The sequence below is a fragment of the Acanthopagrus latus genome, chromosome 11 (assembly GCF_904848185.1).
Source record: "Acanthopagrus latus isolate v.2019 chromosome 11, fAcaLat1.1, whole genome shotgun sequence".
NCBI classification, from domain to species: domain Eukaryota; kingdom Metazoa; phylum Chordata; class Actinopteri; order Spariformes; family Sparidae; genus Acanthopagrus; species Acanthopagrus latus.
Window position 1 is genome coordinate 15,131,186 of NC_051049.1, and position 23,422 is coordinate 15,154,607.

Consider the following 23,422-nt stretch of genomic DNA (forward strand, 5'->3'; position numbering starts at 1 on the left):
AGTCCCACATTTAATCACATGCGCTGCACTGCCATCTTCTGCCAATTTAAGGAACTTGACACAAGTGTAGGTCGGTGCTGGCAGGAGAAATCTGCTCATGTATAAATCATGTTAGGATGTCTCATGAGTTGTTGTTGCTTTGTCTTTTTTCCCCCCAGATGTGGATGAGTGTGTGAGTAATCCATGCATCAATGGAGACTGTGTCAACACACCTGGATCGTACCACTGCAAGTGCCATGAGGGCTACCAGGGAAATCCCATCAAACAAGCCTGCATTGGTATAACTGACTGTGTTTCTGTGTACATATGTATCGCTGAAGTTTGTCAAACACGCACAAAAAACCAGTAAACTCAACCACATCTGTCTGCCCTCTCTCCCTCTCTTTAGATATCGATGAGTGTATTATGAATGGAGTGATGTGTCGCAACGGCCGCTGTGTCAACACAGAGGGAAGCTTTCAGTGCATCTGCAATGCTGGCTTCGAGCTCACTTCCGATGGAAAGAACTGCATCGGTGAGGAGCCGACAGACGCAGGAACAGGCCGAACATCACATGAATGTTTAACCTTTATAAACTTCACCTGAATTCCCCTCCTGTCTCTCCCCCCCAAGATCACGACGAGTGTGCCACCAAAAACATGTGTCTGAACGGCATGTGCATCAACGAGGACGGCAGCTTCAAGTGCATCTGCAAGCCCGGGTTCGCTTTAGCACCTAACGGACGCTACTGCACCGGTATGAATGATTTATGAAGTACAAACAGAGGCCTCAAGTCCCGGGCCAGAAACAGTGATGACAGATTTGGTGTTCCTCTGAAAATCTGCAGAACCTTTTCTTGAACCCAGGGCGGTATTATGCGCAGACCAGAAATAGATAAATAGATTTACGAGTCTCTATTGAGACATTTTTTGTCTGGAAGCTTCAAGAGTAGCAGCCGTTCCATTGCAGTCACACCACAACACTGACAGCACAAGTGCACATCCCAAATACAGCACCTGCCAGGCCCGATGACGCCAACTCCCCGTGACCTGACTCCATGTTAAGCTCTGTGATTTCTGTGGCGTCTTCATAGTTGCGTGTCATGTTTATATATTTTCAAGTGGAGCGTTACAAAACAAATTAGCAGGAGAGATTCGTCAGAGAGACTTGTTTGGGAATTCTTTTATTTACAAGCCGTAAGCCCTTTTTCCTTTCAGTTTGTCATGTTGTTGTGTCTGGTGGACTGAACCAGCCAACATGAGAAATAATTAAATAACTATATATATATGGCTCAATGAATAAATGAGTATGCCCTTGAATCTTCTACATATAAAATTGAACTTAAATGTGGGCATTCATTTCTTTCTAAAATATGACATAAATAGATAGTTCTGCCTTTTTTGCCCCTGTATTTGTTATCCTTTGGATTAATTCAACTATTTATTTATTTTCCCATTTTCTATTGTATTTCTGTATCTATTTCTGCATTTATATACATACTCCCAAGACTGTTCGCCCCACTGCGCTGTGAGTCCACTTGTTGGCACACTGAAGCAGAAATGCCTGAAGTAAGAAAGAAATACAGGAATAAATGCATTTGTGGAAATAGATAGGGTAAAAAATGCAAATGGAAAATAATTCAAAAAACAAGTGTGTAAATAATTATTTTAAAAATTGTCAATTCATAGATACAGAAACAAAAATAGACAATGGAAAATTAATAGATAGTTGAATGTATTAATTAAGCAATTTTATTCTTGATGCATTTGATGGCATACTAAATGGTTGATAGTTGGTTCTACAGTACTCTATCTGCTGTGTGATAAGCATCTGGAATGAAAAACTAATAGAAAACTAATATGATTTACATGTTCTGTTTTGACTAATTCAATCAGATCACCTAGCTGATAAAAGGAGATTGACGTGTCACATTAACATTCTGTGCGCTCTCTCCGTCAGACATCGACGAGTGTCAGACTTCTGGCATTTGCATGAATGGCCGCTGCATCAACTCCGAGGGCTCCTTCCGCTGCGAGTGTCCTCCAGGCCTGGCCATTGATGTAGATGGGAGAGTGTGTGTGGACACTCACATGAGGACCACCTGCTACGGCGCCATAAAAATGGGCACATGCTCGAGGCCGTTCCCCGGTGCGGTGACCAAGTCTGAGTGCTGCTGTGCTAATCCCGAACATGGCTTTGGAGAGCCCTGCCAGCCCTGCCCCTCCAGAAACTCTGGTAACATCTTGATTTATGGAAATGAATTTGTTCAAGTTACCAGAAAAGAAAAGCAGCATCAATTTCCAGCTCATTTCATGTTTATTTATCTTTCTTATCCATCAGCTGAGTTCCAGGCGGTGTGCAGTGGTGGTATCGGCATTACGACTGATGGCAGAGGTAAATGTGTGGTTTTTGAATGTTCCCAAAGTGCTGTTTAGAAACACTTGTATCAGTGTTCGTCTACATAATCCATGTCCTCTCCCAGACATCAATGAGTGTGCCCTGGACCCGGACATTTGCCAGAACGGCATCTGTGAGAACCTGCGAGGAAGCTACCGCTGCATCTGTAACATCGGCTACGAGTCTGACACCAGCGGGAAGAACTGTGTCGGTGAGTGGATCATTTTGTTTTTTTTAAAAGACCAACTTCTTCTTTTTGAGTAAGAAAACTACACTTAATGAGGTTGTTTTTTTTTTATTCTGTGAAACTCATCCAGTCTCTGACAAAGCAAATGAAAAACTGGGAGTTTAAATGCACACTTTAGTTTCACCTGAATCAAATGATGAACGGCACTTGATGCTAACATCAAAAGCACCCAAAACAATTGTTGTAGGTCTTTAGGGGTTAGAATACAATACTGGCAGTTTTTCTGACTGTTTCCTAACTTCTGCCCTCTCTGGCCTCCCTGCAGACATCAATGAGTGTCTGGTGAACCGTCTCCTTTGTGACAACGGTCTGTGCAGAAACACTCCTGGCTCCTTCACCTGCTCCTGTCCGAAGGGATACGTCTTCAAACCCGACTCCGAGACCTGCGAAGGTGATGTCTTTCACTCACACACACACACACACACAGACACACACAAACCCACTCACGTGTTTGTGCTGGCTCACATCCACATATGTTTTTTTTTTCCCATTTTTACCAACAATCAAGGTCATTATGAGATGGCATTACCAGATGTGTTGCATTCAGTTTCCAGTAAACATTCGGCTCGTTGAAAGAAGAAACACAAATTGTATTTGTCACTGCTAAATGGTCGTGATGACTCTCGGTCCTGACCTCAGGTGTGTGTTTGCACGTGTTTCAGATATCAACGAGTGCATGTCCAGCCCGTGCATCAATGGAGTGTGTCGCAACGTTGCCGGGTCCTTCAACTGTGAGTGCACGCACGGCAGCAAGCTGGACTCCACCAACACCATCTGCGTGGGTAAGACATCCGTCCTCCCGAGTGCCTGACGTGAATTAGAGCGGCACCGCGGGGTCCCAGAAACAGCTTGCGCGAGATAATGATTACACACTGAGACACGAGTGTCAATAGGACCTAATTAGTGCAAGAGTCCGTGTGTCTAATCTTTCTAATCGAGGTTTATACTCCACTTTTATAAACAAACACAGAGGTGGTTCAGGTTTCCAGGGGCCATCCAGATACATTATCATCATCAGATGTTATGGCACACGCAGATGATTTATTAGATAAATGCTTGCACGCATGGCCTTGGTTGCTTTCATTCTTTGAGATCCCCCCCAAATTCAGAATGACATGTGGTATGTAAGAGGTTTAATATTCCGCTTGTTTGGCGGTTTGTTCCTTTTGGGAAATCACTGTGAGAAAGCTACATGCTAATACAGAATACAGATGTTATTGTAACTGGAAGGGAGCATGAGTCATTAAATAAATACTCATGCATGTTGCATGAGCTGGCTCCATCAGAGGAATTCTTCTGGTTTGGGTCATTTCTGTTTTATGTCTCGGAGCCCATCACTCAGCGGGGGAAGAAAGCGAGAGTAAATTGTGGTTTTGTGTTTGGGTGGCATTGTGGTTTCGGAGAAAAGGTGTCACTACTGTTATGACTGTACACTTCCCGAACACCTTCAGCTCATTAGGAATGGAATAGCTTTGGATTAAATGTAATGATGCATGGGCTTTACTCAGCTCAGCTCAGAGCCAAAAGCACAAGCTTTACAGCAGTAATGAGAGCTGAAGGTGACATGTTGGCTGTTTGTGTGGTGTATTTAGTTGCCATAGTTAAAAGAACCCTGTGGAGAGTTTGACATTTTGAGGAATAGTGGTGCTGTGGAGCAGTGTCTGCATCAGCAGATAAATGTTTATTTGTTTCTTGCGTTAAGATGCTTCTATTAACAGTTCAGCTGCACATTATTTTAACAGTTATGTCAAAGAAAAGCAGCAAATCTCTGCATTTATAGAGGCTGAACCAACAAATTCAACAATTTTCAATCCCAGCGGTCACACCGTATCAGATCTTCATCGAGAGGCAGACAAACATAGGAGATATATACTAGAGGGTGAATTATTATGTGTTGTTCTTTGACGTTATTTGACATAAAAAAAGCTGTTGCATTTTACTTATTATTTTTTCATTTTCATTCTTTAAATGTCACCACAATGCTGAGAACACAGTCCTTAATTCCTACATTCCTTCGGGTATATGAAAATCCTTGCTGTTTTTGGTTGGCAAGTATGAGTGAAAGACGTGCACGACATGTTATCATGAGAGACACTAAATGTAGTCTGTGTTACCTCGGCTCCACAGACAGTATGAAGAGTACGTGCTGGCTGACGATACAAGACAACCGCTGTGAGGTCAACATCAACGGAGCCACACTGAAGTCTGAGTGCTGCTCCACACTGGGAGCCGCCTGGGGCAGTCCCTGCGAACCCTGCGAGATCGGTCAGTTCACACACACAGTTGCTCCTGATTTTATTGTTATTGTTTCAGTAGTTTAAAAAAATCCTCCAGGCAACACTAGAAATAATAATAAAAAAAAAAAAAAAACTGCTATTAATACACAAGCGAAAAAATAAGGAAACAAATACAAATCATATTCCTGGTTCATATTCCATCTCTGATCCTCCCCTCAGACACCGCCTGCTCCCGAGGATTCGCTCGTATGAAGGGCCTCGTCTGTGAAGGTAATAGCATTTGATAACTTAATGAACGGTGACAAACCTGCAGCTCTCCAGTCATCCAAAACTGACAGGAATTCAGTCATTCAATTTTTTTTGTTGTCCTTGTGATGTGCCTTAAAGTTCTCCCTGTAGAGTTATTGTGCATCTGTGTGTGTGTGTTTCACCTTGTAATCACGGTTCTTTGAATGTCCTGCTCCCTGTAGACATCAATGAGTGTGAGGTGTTCCCTGGAGTGTGCACAAATGGCCGGTGTGTGAACACGCAGGGCTCGTTCCGCTGTGAGTGTGCTGAGGGTCTCACCTTGGACAGCACTGGACGCACGTGTGTTGGTAAGAGGACTGCACAAGAAAACAAGAAATCACACTCAGTCAAACTTGCAGCCGCTGTAATGTCACTGTACTATTAGCCTGAAACCTGATTTGATAACCCTCTTCTCTAGATATGCGCAGTGAGCAGTGCTACATGAAGTGGCACGAGGACGAGTGTGGTGCGCCGCTGCCCGGCAGATACCGTGTGGACTTGTGCTGCTGCTCAGTGGGGGCTGCCTGGGGTATTGACTGCGAGGAGTGTCCTAAAGAAGGCTCACCGGAGTACAGAACCATCTGTCCCAGAGGGCCCGGCTTCGCCAACAGAGGAGATATTCTGACTGGGAGGCCCTTCTACAAAGGTACCTGGCTATGTTTATACAAAGTGTGTTGTTGGTAGAACCCTGTGTCACCAAAGTAACCACATTAGACTGTCACGCTGAGAATTAAAGTCTAATCTATAACAGTTCTAGCAAAATCGTATTATTTTGGCCAAATAAGAATTTTTTACTTTACAGATAAATACATAATAGAAAAAGGGGAAAGGGCCAAAAACAAACACATGTTGTATTATTAAGGTGCAGACTCTCCTAGTTGACTGATTTCCTCCCTGGTGTGATCAGATTATTTGAAATTATATTAATTATTATTATTATTATTATAATTATGGATCTTACATATTTTAAGAACATCTTCACCTCTCAGTAAATAAAACAAACATAAACAGTGATTCATATTATAGTTGATCTTGTAAAATCTGTGCATTACTAACTGAATGATAATTCATATTTTGACAAGTAGGATATTGTTTTGTGTTGTCTGTTCTAAATGAGTAGATTTTAATGTCTCGTCCCTCTCCCCAGATGTAAACGAGTGTAAAGTGTTCCAGGGTCTTTGCACTTATGGAAACTGCCGGAACACCATCGGAAGTTTCAAGTGTCGCTGCAACAGCGGCTTCGCTCTGACTGCAGAGGAGAGGAACTGCACAGGTACGAGAAGATGCAGAAGGAGCCAAAATGATGGAAAAAAATCCAATGAAACATTCCTGTCATGATTCCTTGGTGAGCAGTAGGTGAAGGTTCCTTCTTTTAAAAATGTTTTCAGACATCGATGAGTGCCGCATCTCCCCGGACTTGTGCGGTCACGGTACCTGCGTCAACACACCGGGCAGCTTCGAGTGCGAATGTTTTGAGGGCTACGAGAGCGGCTTCATGATGATGAAGAACTGCATGGGTATGTTGGAAATGGACTCACACCCACAGTTAGAGGATTTTCTAATGATATACTCTGGTCCAGTCAAGCCCTAAATTTCCCTAAACGTCCATGTCCTTTCTTATTTTTTCTTTTCTCTTCTTCATTCGTCCCTCCCTCCCTCTCTGCGGACAGATATTGACGAGTGTGAGAGGAACCCCCTGTTGTGTCGAGGAGGAACCTGCCTGAACACAGAGGGGAGTTATGAGTGTGAATGTCCCACCGGACACTCGCTCAGCAGCGATGGATCGGCCTGTGAAGGTGGGTCATATATCATACAGCACGCACACACACTCACAAATATATATATTCACACACAGGCTCACTTGGTGTTATTCATCATATTCAGGACACCCACATTTCCTTTTAAAGATAGAAACTTTAGCCAAGTGAGAAAAACAAGTTTCACACAGTAAAACTTTGTTTCTGTACACTAGTATTATATTATTATAACTGCTACTGGGTTTGAGCAACCAAAATGTTGTCAAGGTGATGAATAAGCTTTGAATTCAAATATACTCCTTGAAAAGTATGTCAAATATTTTGTATTTTTTGACATTTGAAGGATCAAAGCTTATCCTCAAAATTATTCAAAATAGCTGGTAAAATACACAAAGTGGAAATATGCATTTATTTCTGTAGATATGACGGAATAAGTAAACTTTATTTTTCATGGGGGAATTATTGTAGCAATTTAATCTATCAATCAATTCTGTGAGAGTCTGGACATTTGGCAAGAATATTACTTTTAAGAAGCTACACTGTAAGAACCATATTAATTAGTAGCTTGAGGTGCTCATACTAAATTGTGTACAACATCTAATTCTGTCGTTGTCTGCTGGTCCTGTCAGATGTGAACGAGTGCCAGCTGAGTGACAACTTGTGCAAGAACGGGCAGTGTGTCAACATGGCGGGAACCTACCAGTGCTCCTGCGACACCGGCTACCAGGCGACACCCGACCGACAGGGCTGCGTCGGTGAGTGGAACGAACCAACAAATGTGGATCATGTTGTACAATTTAAAAAAAAGTGTCAATAAATTCACCTGTGTGATTCTCTTCTAGGGAGAGCTTGATGCCAAACTGTAATTGTGGCCTTTCTTTTTCAGATATTGATGAATGTACCATTATGAACGGAGGCTGCGAAACCCACTGTACCAACTCAGAGGGCAGCTATGAGTGCAGCTGCAGTGAGGGCTACGCTCTCATGCCTGACCTCCGCACCTGCTCAGGTAATAGAACGCAGGATACAGTGTCACAATGTGGTCGTGTTTCATCATGTCCCAGAGTTTTACCATGACATTTACATCATTTACATCATTTACCACCTGTCTGGTTTTCGATGTGGTGTTGCCACCAAAAGGAAGATTTAAATCTGCCGTTTTCTTGCAGATATTGACGAGTGTGAAGAGACTCCAGACATCTGTGACGGAGGACAGTGCACCAACATTCCTGGGGAATACCGCTGTCTGTGTTACGATGGCTTCATGGCTTCTATGGACATGAGGACATGTATCGGTGAGAGAAAAAAACTCATCTTACATACTTATATACTTAAACCTCTTGCCCTCCTTGTATTTTTTGCTATCTACCTTTCTGCCATATTAATGTATTCACTCGACCCATCTTACCTGACCTGTGGGACTGTCTCTGTCAGTCTCATTTCCTGTCATTCTAATCTCTCGGGCCACAACGTTCACATGTTATCTGTGTCTGTCCGTCCCTGATCTGCATAGATGTGAACGAGTGTGACTTGAACCCAAACATCTGTCTCCACGGTGACTGTGAGAACACAAAAGGCTCCTTCATCTGCCACTGTCAGCTGGGATACTTTGTCAAGAAGGGATCCACGGGCTGCACAGGTACACGCACACACACGCACACACACACACACACACACACACACACACACACACACACACACACACAAATGTCAGGGGCTGTTGAGACATCTGCGCCTCTGTGTGACCATATTTGAGTGTTGAGACAGTTCACCCATGCATACAGTAGCTGCAGGTCTGCAGTTTAAAAAATGATGATTTATTATTCATGACTCACTACTTATAGAATTAAAAGCCGAGCAAAAGCAAAAATTTCACGTCTCTTTGCATAATTAAACAGGAACATTTCACTTGTAAGAAACTTACGCTGCAATATTCTTTACATTCAGTTTTTTGCTTGTTAGTGAGTACAACTGCTGATAATAACTGCTTACAGACTGGTCATGTCGAGGGAAAAGAAAAAAAGGGTGTTCAAGGGAAAGCACCCCCTAACAACTGACTAACTGACCTTCATATTTCTCCAGATGTTGATGAGTGTGAGATCGGCGCCCATAACTGCGACACGCATGCTGCCTGCATCAATGTGCCTGGAAGCTTCAAGTGTCGCTGTCGGGATGGCTGGATTGGAGACGGCATCAAGTGTGTGGGTGAGTACATTTCTTTGAGTACCTTCGCGGTGACGTGGTTTGTTGACCAGATAGTCGGATGGCGTATTGTGAGTTTTCGAGAACAAAATAAAGGTTACGTTTTCAATTTTTTGTTTCTCAACATTTTTTTCTCTTTAGATCAGGATGAGTGCTCCGCAGAGGACCACAACTGCAATCCCAACGCAGACTGTGTCAACACACCGGGATCCTACAGGTGTACATGCAAGGAGGGCTTCAATGGAGACGGATTTTCCTGCTCCGGTTAGACTGCTGACCTTCCAAATAAATCCTAATTGGATACCCGTGCAGTGTGCAGTGAGCTTTATGACTCACTGGTCTGTTCTGTTTCAGACATGGATGAGTGCGCAGACAACGTGAACCTGTGCGAGAACGGCCAGTGTCTGAACGCTCCGGGTGGCTACCGCTGCGAGTGTGAGATGGGCTTCACTCCCACAGAAGACAGCAAGGCCTGTCAAGGTGCCGCACTCGTTCTGTCACATTTAGACTCTCTCTTGTTTCATTTCTGCTTTTCTTGTTTTCATTCAGGGACGTGTACCTGACATTTTGTCTCTCTCTCCCCAGACATCGATGAGTGTAATTTCCAGAACATCTGTGTGTTTGGAACTTGCCAGAACCTTCCAGGGATGTTCCGCTGCGTGTGCGATGATGGTTACGAACTGGACCGCAGCGGTGGAAACTGCACTGGTGAGTTCAGACACAGAGCAGACTCAGATAGATGAGGCTGAGTTTTCTCGAGAATAACAGCCTTCATCTATCTATTCATCATCTATGCATCATATTACCATTAAATAAACATGCAGGCACGCAAATCTGCAAAATATGTAAAGTATTTGCTGTAATTTTTTATCCATTTACTCCTTTTATTCCTCAGTCTTTGTACAGATCCACCTTCAGTTAGTTTGTGCGATAAACAAGGATTTAAATCCTTTAAATTAATAAACGTATTATACTTTTTTTATAGGCTCATGCATGTCAGAAAGGTGTCAGTAGTATCGTGTGTGGTGCTGAGCTTGTGTGTGTCACTGTGTACTCCAGACATCAACGAATGCGCCGACCCCGTGAACTGCATCAACGGGCTGTGTGTGAACACACCAGGGAGCTACCTGTGCAACTGCCCCGCTGACTTCGAGCTCAACCCCACTGGAGTGGGCTGCGTGGGTGAGTCGCACTTAAAGCAGGTTTAAATGTATCGCAGGGATAGCCGCATTTGAGGGATCGCTGCAAAAAACATGTGTGATCATATAAATTCTGTACATGCACAACATATATTTTATATAAACAGTATATCGGCTGATACAGCCATATCGAAATGATCTGCTCCTTAACATCAGTATCTTCACCGCCTTGAAATTGACTTAATTCATACACACCCTTCTGTTACATGCATTCATAAGTTTGTGTCCATCTCAGATACCCGTGTTGGCAACTGCTTCCTGGACATCCTTGCCCGCGGTGACGGAGGAATCTCCTGCAGTGCGGAGATCGGCGTGGGCGTGACCCGAGCTTCCTGTTGCTGCTCCCTGGGAGGAGCCTGGGGAAACCCCTGCGAACTGTGCCCCGCCCCCAACTCCAGTATGTACAACAGCACCTCGTCTGATCAACTAATATACCGTATAGTGTTTACTAAAAAACACACAGCAAGAGCTACATGTTACTTCCACTACAACGTGAACAGGCACACTAACATTGTATTGTCCTCTCTGTTCTGTCTGTAGCGGAATATAAGACTCTTTGTCCAGGCGGAGAGGGATTCAGACCCAACCCCATCACTGTTATCCTGGAAGGTAGATCATCCAGCTTTTTTGCTGTCTTGTAGCAACAAGATAGTAATCTTTTGATTCTATTCCAGAAGCCTAAAAATCATTACTAGGTAGCATCTATTAATCTAACCGTGTGAATTATTGTCCAGATATTGACGAGTGCCAGGAGCTGCCAGGTCTCTGCCAGGGTGGTAACTGTGTCAACACCTTTGGTAGCTTCCAGTGTGAGTGTCCAGCAGGCTACTATCTCAATGAGGAGACTCGCATCTGTGAGGGTAAGAACTGAGAGCCAAACGACTGAACAATATTAACCATTTTATAATTACACTTGTCAGAGAAAAATGAACAAGGTCATATTTTTATCCTCATTCCTTCATGTGCAGATATCGATGAGTGCACAACCCACATTGGCATCTGTGGACCAGGTACCTGCTACAACACGCTGGGCAACTACACCTGTGTCTGTCCCCCTGAATACATGCAGGTCAACGGAGGGAACAACTGCATGGGTGAGTGCGAGACGCTTCTTTTTGACTGATTTAAAAAAAAAAAAAACATCCTCTCATCACGTCTTCTAATAAAAGAGTAAAAGGCAAAACCTTTTCAAGCATCTTCCTCCTTGTGATGCAGACATGAGGAAGAGCGTGTGTTACCGCAACTTCAACGACACATGCGAGAACGAGCTGTCCTTCAACATGACCAAGAAGATGTGCTGCTGCGCCTACAATGTTGGAAAGGCCTGGAACAAACCGTGCGAGCCCTGTCCAACTCCTGCTACCTGTGAGTGTCACTAGACACCCTGAAACACACTCTGGTACAACTGTGAAAACATGTCCGTCACTGAGAATCTGTTCCTGTCTTTTTCAGCTGAGTACCAGTTACTGTGTGGTAACCAGGCTCCTGGCTTCATCATCGACATCCACACTGGCAAGCCCATAGGTGAGGTCGCAGCTGTGGCAGAACAGCACAAAAAAAACAGGTGCTGGTACAATGTTCAGTTTGCATTGTAACACTCTGTGCTGTTTTTTTGTGCAGATATTGATGAGTGTAGGGAGATCCCTGGTATCTGCGCCAACGGAGTGTGTATCAACCAGATCGGGAGCTTCCGCTGTGAATGTCCGATGGGCTTCAGCTACAACAACATACTGCTCATTTGTGAAGGTGAAACGCTACACATAACGTTTTCTTTCTCCTTTTTTGTCCCTCTCACAGTGTCTTTGTATGAAGGGACAAAAATGGTAAACACTTCTGATTTGTTGTTTTATTGTGTATATTTCCTCCTCTTTGCTTGTTTTGGTTCCCCCTCTCTCTCTCTCTCTCTCTCTCTCTCTCTCTCTCTCTCTCTCTCTCTTTCTCTCTCTCTCACTCAGCACACACAAAAACAAGCACACACACGTTTACCTCCCAACACTGTATCCCCTCACTCGACCTCGCTGCTGAATCACTGCCTGCCTCTATATTCCTTACACAGTATAGATTAAATACTCACTGCTGGCACAAACACTTACCACCAGTTCTACACTAAATCACACCAACCAACCAGTACAGACACACACACACAAAAATGCAGTTACACTCAGTCACTGTCTGAGAGGCACTTTTACAAGTGGTCCACTCGGGGGAGTTAACGCTGCCTTTTCACAGGTGAATTATGACCTTGTAAAGACAAGCATAGTGGCTCCAAATGGGAGCACCTGCCCGGACCTTCAATCATCCACAATCTGCCAGCGACCGTCTGAGCTGCACTGGAGCCAAAATGGAGCCGTCGTACTTTCTCTCCTGCTGTCGACAAGCTGACTGCCTGCTCTGTCCGGACAGTAGTGGAGCCAGTGATTGATGTCCACTGTTCCTCTCTTTCTTCCTCCTGTGTAGATATTGATGAGTGTAACAGCGGGGACAACCTGTGCCAACGCAACGCCAACTGTATCAACATTCCAGGCAGCTACCGCTGCGAGTGCTCACCAGGCTTCAAACTGTCCCCCAGTGGGGCCTGTGTGGGTGAGTCCAGCCCGTCTGACAGGCCTGATGAGGGTTTCCCATCTAAAAACAACAGGGTGATGGACAGAGGGATTGATGGTGGTGATGTGAGGAAAATCTAAAAGATAGACGTCCCTTGTTGAGGGAAAGTCATTATAATTATCATTCACACAATAGTGCAAGATCCACTGAGGCGTGTTGCAGTAATTGACACCAACCTTTGACTAAACGCAACTCTTTATGCCTGGTTTGATTTGGCTGTACTCCATCAAACACACATATAAATATTCACAAAGCAAAAATTAGAGGAAAACCAAAACAAAAGACACAAATTCAATCTGACATGCAGAAACAAATGAAACTAAACATACAGTGAGTAGCTGACAGTATAGAAGGTATTTGTGCAAATAAAGTGCAATAAATGATATTGATAATTGCAAATAGTCAATTGGCAGAAAAGTAATCTGCAGTATTTAGGATAAACAAATAAAGTTTTAAGTCATTTATCAAAGAAAACATTATTGCTCCAGTTTCTCAAATGTCTAGAATTTGTTACATCTGTTGATTTCACATCATTGTATATTTAATATTTTTTGATTTGGACAAAACAAGCAATTTGAGGAGATTTTCCTGGGCATGTTGACATTTTTACAGATCGACAGATTAATCAGTTATTAGAATGATTGCTATGTACAGCCCTTTACAACACAGTAATGAGGATTGAGCGAGTACTCAGCTGAAACAAGTGTCCATTATCCATACTGGTGGAAAATCCTCATTGGCAGACTAACAAAAGTTTATACATTCAAGTTTAAAAAAGAGGCCGTTCGGCACACGCTTTTCTAATGAATTGCCCATTTAAATTTTAAGTTTAGCAAGTAAAGTAATGGTCTCCTTGCTCATCCCTAACATGAATATTTTTGGTTTGTGTTTCTTTTTCAGACCGTAATGAGTGTCAGGAGATTCCTAACGTGTGCAGCCATGGAGAGTGTATCGATACGCAGGGAAGCTATCGCTGTCTGTGCCACAACGGCTTCAAGGCCACTGCTGATCAGACCATGTGCATGGGTGAGGAGCACAGTTTAAACTAGACTGATAATACAGAACACTGCATTCTATGTAATTTTCTCCTTCTTTCTTATTTGATTCAGATGTTTTTGCCGTCTCACTCTCACCCTTGTTCTTTGTGTGTGTGTGTATGCTAGACATCGACGAGTGTGACAGACAGCCGTGTGGCAACGGGACCTGTAAGAACACGGTGGGATCCTACAACTGTCTCTGCTTCCCCGGCTTTGAGCTCACACACAACAACGACTGCATGGGTGAGGATCGTTTTTAATTCTCAAATGTCACTTTATTAAAGATCAAACCATTAAAACATGCCGCCCTTTTCTGCAGCAGTATTAAATTTGGATAGCCATAAAATACAATAAAGACATTTGACTTTTCCTTGGCTGTAAGAGGGAAATACATTGAGTGTTTTTTTTAAAACACTGGCAGTGTAACAAAGAAAATTATACATAAGCCAGCTTTCAGTAACTCTTGAGGCCAGGAAAAATATGAATTCCTTCTACAGAGTGCTAATTCTCCCAGTGTTTTCCTTACAGACATAGACGAGTGCAGCGCCCTCCAGGGCCAAGTGTGCAGGAACGGACAGTGTATCAACGGCCTCGGCTCGTTCCAGTGTCTCTGCCACGAGGGTTATGAGAACACTCAGGATGGGAAGAACTGTGTTGGTAAGTCAGTCATTAAATATACCAGAAAAGTAAGACCATGGTGGGGTATTTTGTCTGGCATTCACACACATAAACCTAATTGTCTCATGTGTACATCGTCCTGTTCTCCACAGATATAAACGAGTGCGTGAGTCTACCCGGCACGTGCTCTCCAGGAACCTGTCAGAATCTGGACGGATCTTTCAGATGTATCTGCCCCCCTGGATACGAGGTGCAAAACGATCAATGTATAGGTAAGACACAAACACACACACACAGGGATAGACACAATTAAGCACAGGCTAAATGCTCCACATATACTCAAATCGTCGGGGGGCAACCAAACCATCTGCTTGTCTCACCTTCCTGACATCATTTGCACTCCCCTCCCAGATATCAACGAGTGTGAGGTTGAGCCCAACATCTGCCAGTTTGGCACCTGCACCAACACCCCCGGCAGCTTCCAGTGCACCTGCCAGCCGGGCTTCGTGCTCTCTGAGAACAAGCGGCGCTGCTATGGTGAGAGAAGCCGTTAGTTAACAGTAGGACACAGCAGACAGTGTTGATGTGGTAATCTGACTTTTTTTCCCCCCTTACAAAGGCCGTGTAGTTTGTCTTTGTAAAACCGAAGGAACAGAAGTGAATCTCTTTCTTTTCTTCCGGCAGACACCAGAGAGAGCTTCTGCTTCACCAAATTCGACGCAGGAAAATGCTCCGTCCCCAAAGCTTTAAACACCACCAAGGCCAAGTGCTGCTGCAGCAAGATGCCCGGAGAGGGCTGGGGACTTCCCTGTGAGCTGTGCCCACGAGACACCGAGGGTGTGTAACACACAAACGCACATGCAGACACACACCTTTAATTAAGACCTATGGTAAAAGACATTCATAGAATAATGAAGCTGACCTTTTTTTGGTGCGACTCCAGCTGCTTTCAACACTCTATGTCCCTACGGCCTCGGAGTCCTGCCTGGACTAGGAGATGCCCGTGAAGGTGAGCACAGCAGCGTAGATCTAATCCCTTGAATTTAATGGCCATTTGAGGAGGTTCTCTACTGTATATATTAAAAAAAAATATGTTAATTTCCTCTTGCTCTTTCTCTCAAGATATGAACGAGTGTCTGGATAACCCAGGCATCTGCCAGAACGGTATCTGCATCAACACAGATGGCTCGTTCCGCTGCGAATGCCCCTTCGGATACAACCTGGATTACACTGGAGTCAACTGTGTTGGTGAGGTGTTGTCTGAAATGACAGTAAAACAACCTGCAACATTTTCATATGATTATTACTTTACAACCAGATGAGCCCTGGAAACAGAGAAAGCAGGTGTTTTTTCCAAGAGAAAGTCGCTACTCAGCAGTCAAAGAAAAAAAAATCAATGGCTGCAGGACCTCTGGGATTTTTATTGCAGTGTCTCTGAATATATCATGAGAATCAGTCTTATCACGCAGGTCTGAGGTTATTTTCCCGGCACCAGTAGCTCCACAGTGCATTAAAACCTGATCTATATATGGACTAACATTTAAGCTGCTAATAATCGCTTTTAAAATGTCAGCTACAGTGTAAATGTCTCGTTAGTTTTAATTGGCCTGTTCACTGTATCCCTGCTCTTCTCCAGACACTGACGAGTGCTCCATCGGAAACCCATGTGGAAATGGAACCTGCACCAACGTGGTGGGAGGTTTCGAGTGCTCGTGCCAGGAGGGCTTCGAACCTGGTTCCATGATGACCTGTGAAGGTCAGTCATTTACAGAGTAACACACATTAACACAGGTGCTCATTTAGAATACAAAATGATTTAAACTAACCTCTCACTCCTCCTGGACATTAGACATCAACGAGTGCTCCCAGAATCCTCTGCTGTGTGCCTTCCGGTGCGTTAACACCTTCGGTTCCTATGAGTGTATGTGTCCCGCTGGTTACGTGCTGCGAGATGACCAACGCATGTGCAGAGGTGAGAGAGAGATCATCTCTGATTCTTCCCTACTTTTCTGTGTGCTGCAGTAAATCTCTGACACACTGAAACAGTTTTACTTTTGGCTGACCGTTGCAGTTTTACTGATTGTCCATCTCTCATTGCCCCCCGCCAGACCAGGACGAGTGCTCTGAAGGCCTGGATGACTGTGACTCTAAGGGTATGACCTGTAAGAACCTCATTGGTACCTTCATGTGCATCTGCCCTCCTGGCATGCAGCGCAGACCAGATGGAGAGGGATGTATGGGTGAGTTAAAAAAAACAACATTTCAGCCAGTTTGGGAGGTTCGCCCCAGTCTCCTTGCAATCTGTGCTGTTATTACTGGATGTACTCTTCATCCTCTCATCCTTTGTTCTGTACACTGGCAGACCTCAACGAGTGCCGCGCCAAGCCTGGCATCTGCAAGAACGGACGCTGTGTCAACACAGTTGGAAGCTACCGCTGCGAGTGCAATGACGGCTTTGAGCCGAGTTCCACTGGAACTGAGTGTATCGGTAAGGACGTGCTGTTGGACATGTTCCGTTGTTGTCAAAATGTGCTTGAACGCTTGTTTTAAATTAAGATGAATAACTGCACATGCTGCTTTAGCAACCAAAAGCCCCCGGTTTCTTCTTCCGTCTCTGACCCCTCGTGCATCCTGTCATTTATCCCCTCAGACAACCGAAAGGGCTACTGTTACACAGAGGTCCTGCAGACCATGTGTCAGCAGTCATCCACCAGCAGGAACAGCGTGACCAAGTCTGAGTGCTGCTGCAACACGGGGCGAGGCTGGGGATCACAGTGCGAGCTCTGCCCGCTGCCTGGCACTGTACAGTACAAGAAGATGTGCCCACTCGGACCTGGCTACACTACAGACGGTAGAGGTGAGTCGCACGGAGTGAAATTAAAAACGCTTTATCAAAACATCCATTTATTTCTCGTTTTCATTTATTTTAATCAGTGGAATCTGTTACTAGTAGCTGTAGTAGTTGCAATAATTGGATGAATATAAGTTTAATTTTTATTTGGGAAGGAAACCAGGCAGCCTGAGGTGAATCAAGTTAAATTCAGCTGGGAGAAAGTAATAAAGAAGCTTAATGAGACCAGGAGCTCATTGGGTTCAGCAGTGTGAGTACCAAACTAATCCAGATGACTTTCTAAAATGTCCTGTACTTCCAGACATCAACGAGTGCCAGGTGATGCCAGACCTGTGTCGGAACGGTCAGTGCATCAACACCATTGGATCCTTCCGCTGTCACTGTAACGTGGGCTACAAAACAGACTTCACCGCGACCTCCTGTGTCGGTACGGCTGATCTCTGTCACGTTTTAACCACACTGAATATTGCCAGAAAGACTTCAGCGTTTGATTCGTAACACTAATTCCTAATTTTATCCTTGTCTGCGTCTTCCAGATATGGATGAGTGCGCTCTGTCTCCGAAGCCGTGTAACTTCCTGTGCAAAAACACAGAGGGCAGCTACCTCTGCTCCTGCCCCAGAGGATACAGCCTGCAGCCAGATGGAAAGACTTGCAAAGGTACGTCGATTTGCGATTTGTTTGTTTGTGGCTCATTTCATCGTTTTGCGAAATCCATCAAATGTGATTTAATGATCCCTCTGATAGTTAACCATGTTTGCAATATTGCTCCCCTCAACAAAATGGCACTTCTGGGTTCTGTTTATTGTTATTATTGCATGTTACAAATGAAATATTGCTCTCATATCATTTTTTACAAATAAACAAGAGGTTTCATCTCTGATTGTTATTTGGTTTGATGGACATTAAGCGTTGTCTTCTTTCCCCCCGCAGATCTGGATGAATGTTCGACAAAGCAGCATAACTGCCAGTTCCTCTGCGTCAACACCATCGGAGGCTTCACCTGCAAGTGTCCCCCCGGCTTCACACAGCACCAGACTGCCTGTATCGGTGAGTACGGGATCTTTAAACAGGAAGCCTAAAGCTGCTAATACCCCTTCTGTTCACAGGGGTCACCAGAATTAGCACGACATAAAGGTTCCTTGCGGCTGCTTTAAGGACAAAACAACAAAAAAACCCACACATTTATTTGTTCCACCTCTCTTCGCAGACAACAACGAGTGTAACGCTCAGAACAGCGTGTGCGGTTCCCGGGCCTCTTGTGTCAACACGCCAGGTAGCTTCAACTGTGAATGCTCGAAAGGTTTCTCCCTGGACAACACAGGCATGGAGTGTGAAGGTGAGCAAACACAGTAACTTCAACATTTAGTCCAGCGCGGTTTATAGAAGCAGGTCCGTCACACAGGAAAAGGCTCTTCTACTTTGTGTGCTTGTGGTCAAGTTGAGTGGCACCACCGATGCTGAAAAAATGTATTAGGAATTAAAAGGTCGTTATTTTCCTCAGATGTGGATGAGTGTGGCAGCAACCACCGCTGTCAGCACGGCTGTCAGAACATGCTGGGAGGTTACCGCTGTGGCTGTCCGCAGGGATACGTGCAGCACTACCAGTGGAACCAGTGTGTGGGTGAGTTACGCTGAGTCCATCCGTGAGTCATCCAGCTCATGCCTAGGTTTTTAAGTCTTTAGGGCTCGTAGTAACGCTGCAACAATATGTGAATCTATGTTACAGTCAGATGTTTGTTAAACAATCTGATTCATGTGGATCACATGTAGAAATGTGGTTTAATTTAAACAAAGTTGATGTTTCCCATTTAATTATTAGTGTTAAGTGAGTGAGGAAAACTCCGTTACTGTGGAATAATGATTAGACTAATGTACAGCTTGTCTTGGCTGATCTGATCCAAGGTTAGTCTTTTACAGAAAGTGATATTTCTGGGCTCAGTGGTCATCTGAGCAACATAACAATGATTTGTGGAAACAACTTAATTCTCTACCGAAGTGTTGTGCAAAGTGATATGAAACAGGATGAAGATATTAACCATCATCATCATCCCTCGTGACACTCTCCCCTTCTCTTTCCTCTGCAGATGAAAACGAGTGTCAGGGAGGATCGGTGTGTGGCGGTGCCTCCTGCTACAACACACTGGGCAGCTTCAAGTGTGTGTGTCCCTCCGGCTTTGACTTTGAGCAGGGCGCCGGTGGCTGCCAGGATGTGAATGAATGTAGCACAGGCACCAACCCCTGCATCTACGGCTGCTCCAACACCGACGGAGGCTACCTGTGTGGCTGTCCTGGAGGTTTCTACAGAGCCGGCCAGGGGTGAGGGAACACAGAGAAAGATCATTGAAATGAAATGATGCAGCAGAATTTCTCGAATGAGAGTGAGATTGAAGTTACCAGAGATTAATTAACTGTCTTTTTGTTTCCATCCAGTCACTGCATCACTGGCTCAGGTATCCCCGGCCAGTTTGCGGAGGGTGAAGATGACGACAGTCTGTCTCCTGAGGCCTGCTACGAGTGTAAGATCAACGGAGGAGGAAAGGGCGGACGGCACAGACGAAATGCAGATGAAAACGACATCAGCCAGGTACGTGTGGTGGCAAATTGCTTTTCAGTGCTAGTTTCAGGCCTTGTCCAGACCTACTGCACACAGGTATTGTCAGGAGCAGACTGTATTAAAGTGGATTACAGAAAATCTTTTGCACGAGGCAGAGAAAATGTGACTGCTCTGCTTGGTAACATTTGTTAGCAAAATAGTGGGAGCGGCTTTTTCAGCAACCTAAAATGAAGTTTACGAATAAGCTTTGTTTTAAGAAACACTGGTGTATGTGTAGACAGGGCTCCAGTCTATGGATAAGGCCTGAGTCACTTTCGATTCTCTGACGCCACTCAATGACTTTGTTGAGGTCTGTATTCTGCTGCGTCATGTTTCACCTCCCTCCCTCTGTGCCTATCCTCACTCCAGGGCTCAGTGAGTATGGCCAGCATGGACACTCAGGACTCCATCCCCATGAACATTTCTCTGTCCTCGCTGCTCAACAAGGAGCCTCTGCTTGAGCTCCTGCCCGCCCTGCAACCCCTCGAAAACCACGTACGCTATGTCATCACCCACGGCAACGGTAATGAACACTTCCGCCTGCTGGAGCGCCGTGACGGAAAGAGCGTACTCCGGCTCGGCAAGAGGCCGCCTCCTCCGGGATCCTACCGGCTGGAGATCGCCAGCGTGCGGCTGTTCGGGCCCCGCAGACTACACCAGCTGGAGGAGCAGCATGACATTGACTACCTAAAAGGGGAAATAGGAGACGCCCTGCGCATCAAGCTCAACATCCACCTGCACTGAGCTCAGAGTGTGCTCGAAATCCTGTCCGGGACTGATTCCTAAAGCCTTCGAGTTTTAACCTGCCCCCTTTTATCCAATAATTCCTCCCCCCGCAAGACCGTCCCCACCAACACGAGGGGGGGTTGTCAAGGGCTATGAAAAACTGAGTCAATCAGCCCAACTCTACCACCACTTTGTTACTGTTTATGTTATTATATGTTCATGTTTTGTGTGGTTTTTTTTTTTTTTTTCCCTGACTACACTTCCTCTCGCGCCCCTCCACTTGTACCCGATCCAGCACTCATTCTCCACTGAGAGCGCCAGTGGAGGAGGTGGCAGAGAGGTGCCCTAGTGCTTGGACCACAGGCCCCCCGCCCCGAATAAAGACAATCAGATGGTTCACAAGTCCATGAAGCACTTTTATAGACGAGAAATTAGACAAAGGAGGGTTTTTATCAGAAGTGAAGTGCTGAGAGTGGCCAAAAACTGTCTTTATGCAACATGAATGGTGGTGTTTAATCACAGGGCTTCGGTCCTTTCTGTTTAGTAGATGTTAAGGCCGAAGATAAGGGTGCCGTCACGGTGGTCCAAGGACTCTCTCACCTCTCTGTGATCACAACACTGGGGGAACAAGATTTATCACCCCTCTCAATATTGTAGTGTGTCATTTAATGTATTTGTGCTGTTTGAATAATGTTAACACGAAGGACTGCAACATTTACACAGCATTTTCAGGTTCTTTAGTCCATAGCGGTCTGTTTTTCTGTAGCTGGACGCCAAAACCATACCTTCAGACGAGAGAACAGCCAGCTGTCTTCTGCTCTGATGTGACTGACTTCTGTCCTGTCTGCGGGCAGCGGCAAGCAGGGATGAGCGTGTTTGCGTGTGTGTGTGTGTGCTGTCATGTTTGGTTACCTCAGTGCTTCTCACCGAGTATGGACACCACGCTGCGTTGCCGACTTAAAAACAAAAGAGGGTGCTAGTGTCGCTCGGCATCCGGTGTGAGCAGGGAGTACACCAGTTAGTAGCTCGTAGACTTAAAAGAAGATAGATCAGGTCACGTTTGTATTTATCCTCGCGGGGAATGAGACTTCAGGTGCACTGATTCTGGACCTGAGAGACAGCTTTTTTTTCATTAAGTCCAAAGTGTGTTTTCCTCGCTCGGCTGTCAGACTCCCGCAGCTTCTCCTGCCTCTGCGTTCGTTCTGTAAACGCTCCAGGGGAACAGAGCCGCGGCTGACAGCCTGCGTTTGGGAGGCCAAGCTTGACAATAAGCTGACTTTACCTGACTTCTTTGACTTGAGCTCGATGTCTGAGGTCTGAGCCTCGTTTACAACACAAAGAGACAAACGGTCTCAAAGGTACATGACATGTCAACATTACCTAAGCTGTAACTAAAGGTAGTGCTTTACAGTGTAAGGGCACGCACAGGTGAACACGAAACCTCACAACAAGAAAAACACAAAAAAAATCCGTCAGGTCATCTTTCATTTTTCATGATTATTTTTTTCTCTCAAAGAGAAAAAAGGTGCTAGATATTACCATCTCTGTCGCTGTACAAAGAAAGTGCAGTCTTGAATCTGGATTGCAAAAAGTGACTTTTTTTTTTTTTTTTTTTTGGCTAGGAGTTATTGTTGTGTATGTCTGTCTTTTTGTATTGTCTCAGTGCTGAAAAACCAATATTATCAAACTTGCTTCTTGAAAATTAAATTGTATATTTTTAAGTGAAATGTGGATTTTTTTTTTTTATTTTTTATTTTTTATTTTTTTTATGTCAAGGCTGCCAAAAAACAACTACTCACAGCAAGCCCAAGATTAAAGGCCTGTAGTGTTTCTGATTTTGTTTTGTCAAGAAAAAGAGCAAAAGAAAAAAAAAAAAAGGCAAGTTGTTGATCACTGACTGTATTGTTTGAAACCACTGTCACCAGTCAAATCAACCATTAGCAAAAAAGGAAAGACATCAGACTTAAAGATAAAGAACATTCCCATCACTTATTATCTCATACAAGCTTACACTGTCTGTTACTGTCACGATGCCATAAGGATCAATGCAAACTTGGCCGTCTCCAGCTCGGTCATGTCTGTGGTGCTCATCGGTATTAGTTTGCTAAACCACAATGTTTATAACACATAACCGTTTTTTCTAACCGGGGAACATTTGTATACTTTTTTATCTTTACTGTCAGTTTGTAATTTTTCTTTTTATTTGTCACTATGTTATAAGGCAGTGAGCTTACTGTATCACAGCTTCAGTGTCAGACTTGAAACGATACTGTCATCGTCCTCTGCATGCATTGGAATATGTGTTTTTATGCTTCAGAGGATACAGGAGCCTGTTTCAGTTGTTCGAAATGTTCACCTGTCCGACTGAAAGATGCAATGACAATCATCCAGTCGCACCACGTGCGCCAGCTGAGGATTAATAAATCAATCAGCCATCATGGAACGTCTTTTAATATCCTGAATGATTATCATCTTCAAAAACCAAAGATTTATGACACCTAATGGCAGTCTGTAAAATTAGAGTGATTCACATAATATTGTAAACTTTTGTCCAGTGACATTAATGGCAATAAAGTATTGTGGGTTATATTTTTAAGTCTTGTGTCCTGAGTTTTTCCCTTACCCCTCACACTTTAGGGACGCATGATACGCTGTATATGGATAAATAAACAAATGCATGAACAA

At 44.4% G+C, this 23,422-nt stretch overlaps 1 protein-coding gene across 1 annotated transcript in view; it reads left to right on the forward strand.

Annotated features, from left to right (window-relative positions):
* Nucleotides 1-23,333, forward strand: part of fbn2b (fibrillin 2b) — a 73,341-nt gene extending 50,008 nt beyond the window's left edge. The window contains exons 14-66 of the mRNA XM_037115686.1: nt 159-278; nt 389-514; nt 613-735; nt 1,939-2,214; nt 2,320-2,373; nt 2,462-2,587; nt 2,889-3,014; nt 3,286-3,405; nt 4,751-4,888; nt 5,080-5,130; nt 5,331-5,456; nt 5,567-5,794; nt 6,296-6,421; nt 6,537-6,665; nt 6,819-6,944; nt 7,535-7,660; nt 7,792-7,914; nt 8,075-8,200; nt 8,419-8,544; nt 8,988-9,110; nt 9,249-9,371; nt 9,462-9,587; nt 9,693-9,815; nt 10,167-10,289; nt 10,542-10,703; nt 10,847-10,915; nt 11,041-11,166; nt 11,275-11,400; nt 11,522-11,671; nt 11,759-11,830; nt 11,927-12,052; nt 12,764-12,889; nt 13,811-13,936; nt 14,074-14,190; nt 14,476-14,604; nt 14,718-14,837; nt 14,977-15,102; nt 15,250-15,402; nt 15,509-15,574; nt 15,688-15,813; nt 16,202-16,321; nt 16,415-16,537; nt 16,674-16,805; nt 16,928-17,053; nt 17,216-17,422; nt 17,718-17,843; nt 17,953-18,075; nt 18,349-18,465; nt 18,626-18,754; nt 18,920-19,039; nt 19,503-19,734; nt 19,849-20,002; nt 20,381-23,333. Of these exons, the coding sequence (XP_036971581.1) occupies nt 159-278; nt 389-514; nt 613-735; nt 1,939-2,214; nt 2,320-2,373; nt 2,462-2,587; nt 2,889-3,014; nt 3,286-3,405; nt 4,751-4,888; nt 5,080-5,130; nt 5,331-5,456; nt 5,567-5,794; nt 6,296-6,421; nt 6,537-6,665; nt 6,819-6,944; nt 7,535-7,660; nt 7,792-7,914; nt 8,075-8,200; nt 8,419-8,544; nt 8,988-9,110; nt 9,249-9,371; nt 9,462-9,587; nt 9,693-9,815; nt 10,167-10,289; nt 10,542-10,703; nt 10,847-10,915; nt 11,041-11,166; nt 11,275-11,400; nt 11,522-11,671; nt 11,759-11,830; nt 11,927-12,052; nt 12,764-12,889; nt 13,811-13,936; nt 14,074-14,190; nt 14,476-14,604; nt 14,718-14,837; nt 14,977-15,102; nt 15,250-15,402; nt 15,509-15,574; nt 15,688-15,813; nt 16,202-16,321; nt 16,415-16,537; nt 16,674-16,805; nt 16,928-17,053; nt 17,216-17,422; nt 17,718-17,843; nt 17,953-18,075; nt 18,349-18,465; nt 18,626-18,754; nt 18,920-19,039; nt 19,503-19,734; nt 19,849-20,002; nt 20,381-20,755 (7,118 nt within the window). The 3' untranslated portion in view covers nt 20,756-23,333. The remainder of the gene's footprint in view (nt 1-158; nt 279-388; nt 515-612; nt 736-1,938; nt 2,215-2,319; nt 2,374-2,461; nt 2,588-2,888; nt 3,015-3,285; nt 3,406-4,750; nt 4,889-5,079; nt 5,131-5,330; nt 5,457-5,566; nt 5,795-6,295; nt 6,422-6,536; nt 6,666-6,818; nt 6,945-7,534; nt 7,661-7,791; nt 7,915-8,074; nt 8,201-8,418; nt 8,545-8,987; nt 9,111-9,248; nt 9,372-9,461; nt 9,588-9,692; nt 9,816-10,166; nt 10,290-10,541; nt 10,704-10,846; nt 10,916-11,040; nt 11,167-11,274; nt 11,401-11,521; nt 11,672-11,758; nt 11,831-11,926; nt 12,053-12,763; nt 12,890-13,810; nt 13,937-14,073; nt 14,191-14,475; nt 14,605-14,717; nt 14,838-14,976; nt 15,103-15,249; nt 15,403-15,508; nt 15,575-15,687; nt 15,814-16,201; nt 16,322-16,414; nt 16,538-16,673; nt 16,806-16,927; nt 17,054-17,215; nt 17,423-17,717; nt 17,844-17,952; nt 18,076-18,348; nt 18,466-18,625; nt 18,755-18,919; nt 19,040-19,502; nt 19,735-19,848; nt 20,003-20,380) is intronic.
* The last annotated feature ends 89 nt before the right edge of the window (nt 23,334-23,422 follow it).